The sequence below is a fragment of the Sinocyclocheilus rhinocerous genome, unplaced genomic scaffold, assembly GCF_001515625.1.
Source record: "Sinocyclocheilus rhinocerous isolate Xijiao unplaced genomic scaffold, SAMN03320098_v1.1 scaffold7024, whole genome shotgun sequence".
In the NCBI taxonomy this organism is placed as follows: domain Eukaryota; kingdom Metazoa; phylum Chordata; class Actinopteri; order Cypriniformes; family Cyprinidae; genus Sinocyclocheilus; species Sinocyclocheilus rhinocerous.
The window spans coordinates 82,335-84,368 of record NW_015661989.1 but is presented as its reverse complement, the minus strand read 5'-3'; the positions used below and the strand labels follow the sequence as shown (position 1 = coordinate 84,368).

General features: G+C 40.9%; 1 protein-coding gene across 1 annotated transcript in view; it reads left to right on the top strand.

Moving 5' to 3' along the window:
• The window catches only part of LOC107727064 (son of sevenless homolog 1), a gene marked incomplete at its 5' end in the record, with an annotated part of 47,799 nt that overhangs the window by 12,872 nt on the left and 32,893 nt on the right, over positions 1-2,034 (top strand). Inside the window, 1 exon segment of the mRNA XM_016536829.1 lies at positions 1,154-1,445. Within this exon segment, the coding sequence (XP_016392315.1) occupies positions 1,154-1,445 (292 nt within the window).

The window sequence follows — 2,034 nt, the reverse complement described above, 5'->3', positions numbered from 1 at the left end:
CTCCTTTGTGATGCTTTGCCAGGCCTTTACTGCAGCTGACTTCAGCTGTTGTGTGTTTGTGGCTCTTTCTGCTTTAGTTTGGTCTTCAGCGAGTGAAATGCTGCTCAGTCGGGTTGAGATCAGGAGATTGACTCGGCCATTGCAGAATATTCCACTTTTTACCTTCAAAAACTCCTGGGTTGCTTTTGCTGTATGTTTTGGTTCATTGTTCATTTGTACTATGAAGCGAATGAGGATTCTCCGATCATCACCACTGTTGTCCTCCGTGGACGTCCAGAACTTTTACCTGCTTAATTGATGTAGAAATAACGAAGGAGCAGCCCACATCTGTCCATGAAACAGCTTTTGAGTCAATTGTACAATTACTTATGGTCCCTTGAAAAAGGGGGGTGGTACATATTAAAGAGCTGCAATTCTTTAACCTTTCCTCCAATTGTGATGAGAATACCCTCAAATTAAAGCTCAGAGTGTGCACTTTAAGATTCATTATATAACTGTAACTTGAATATGTTTTGGTCAACAGCTAAAATAGCTGTTGACTTTGTCCAAATATATATGGACCTGACTGTATAATGAATATTTAATATAGTGCATATATTTATCAAAATGCTCCTCTGTGGAGTTATTTTTCTAGTTGAATATCGAGTTTATGTTTTTTAAATTGAAAGTCTTTAAATGTGATGTTACATGACATTATTGATCTCAAGCTGTTTTATTGAAGTCTTTCTGTGGTTGAATCACTGATTGATTGATTACATGATTCATGATTGATCAATAAGTTGTTCGGATTCTGATGTTCATTCATGTTTATTTGCTGCTATAACTAGTAGTAAAGAGGAAGAGATGATCAGCGACAGCACGCGTTAAAGAGCCACAAAAACACATGTAATGAGTGAACTTAGTGATGAAACTGACAGAATTTGAAATCTGAGACTTTGTTTCATAACAAAAGTAACTTATTGTGATTATTATAGGCACCACAAATAAAGTTTAGAGGAATCAACTGAAAAAAGCATTGACTAAAATATCAATCTTAGGATTTCAGAATCAGTATCAGCTCATCAAAATGATTGAATCGTCAGTGTATAGTCAGCCCAGCCCTGTTTTTCTGGCTTTGTCTCCTGATGGTTGTCTGTCGTGTCGTGTCTCTCAGCGAGTCGGCGTGCCGCTTCTACAGTCAGCAGATGAAGGGCAAACATCTGGCCATCAAGAAGATGAATGAGATCCAGAGGAACATCGACGGCTGGGAGGGCAAAGACATCGGCCAGTGCTGCAACGAGTTCATCATGGAGGGGACGCTCACGCGGGTCGGCGCCAAACACGAGCGCCACATCTTCCTCTTCGACGGCCTCATGATCTGCTGCAAGTCCAACCACGGCCAGCCGCGTCTGCCGGGAGCCAGCGCCGCCGAGTACCGGCTCAAAGAGAAGTTCTTCATGAGGAAGGTGGGCAAAAAATAAAATCACCATTTTTATCAGAATTAGGGCTAATAATCTAATTAATTACATTGTGTCGATTAATTAAATTTGGCTGTGAAATTACCCACAAAACATTATTTAAAGGCACAATATGTAAGATTTTTTTATTAAAATATCCCAAAACCACTAGAACAGTGTTATATATTTTGCTGACTTGTGTACTTACATTATCCCAAATGTTTCGAAGCATGTTTAAATCCAGAGAAATAAGCAGTTTTAACTAGTGACACGGAGCGTGTCTATAGTGTCATTGTGTCGCCTGATAATGACGTCATAACCCCTCGATTTCCAGTTCGATTTCCTATAACAGAACTAAATGTATCTAGTATGATAAAACAGCGCTGCTTTACCCCACATACGCACGACCGGAAGCAGCTGAAGCGCTCGACTGTGGCATAATAAATGCTCCGCTGCTTTCTAGCCGTGTGTCGCGCTCGTTCAGCGCCTCTTTTCGCTTCGACGGCTTTCAGCCTCACCCTACTTCATTCTACTACGTTAATAAATCACTAGCTCATCCATGAACATGATTTCTGCCCGAGTCCCGTCGGATTGCATC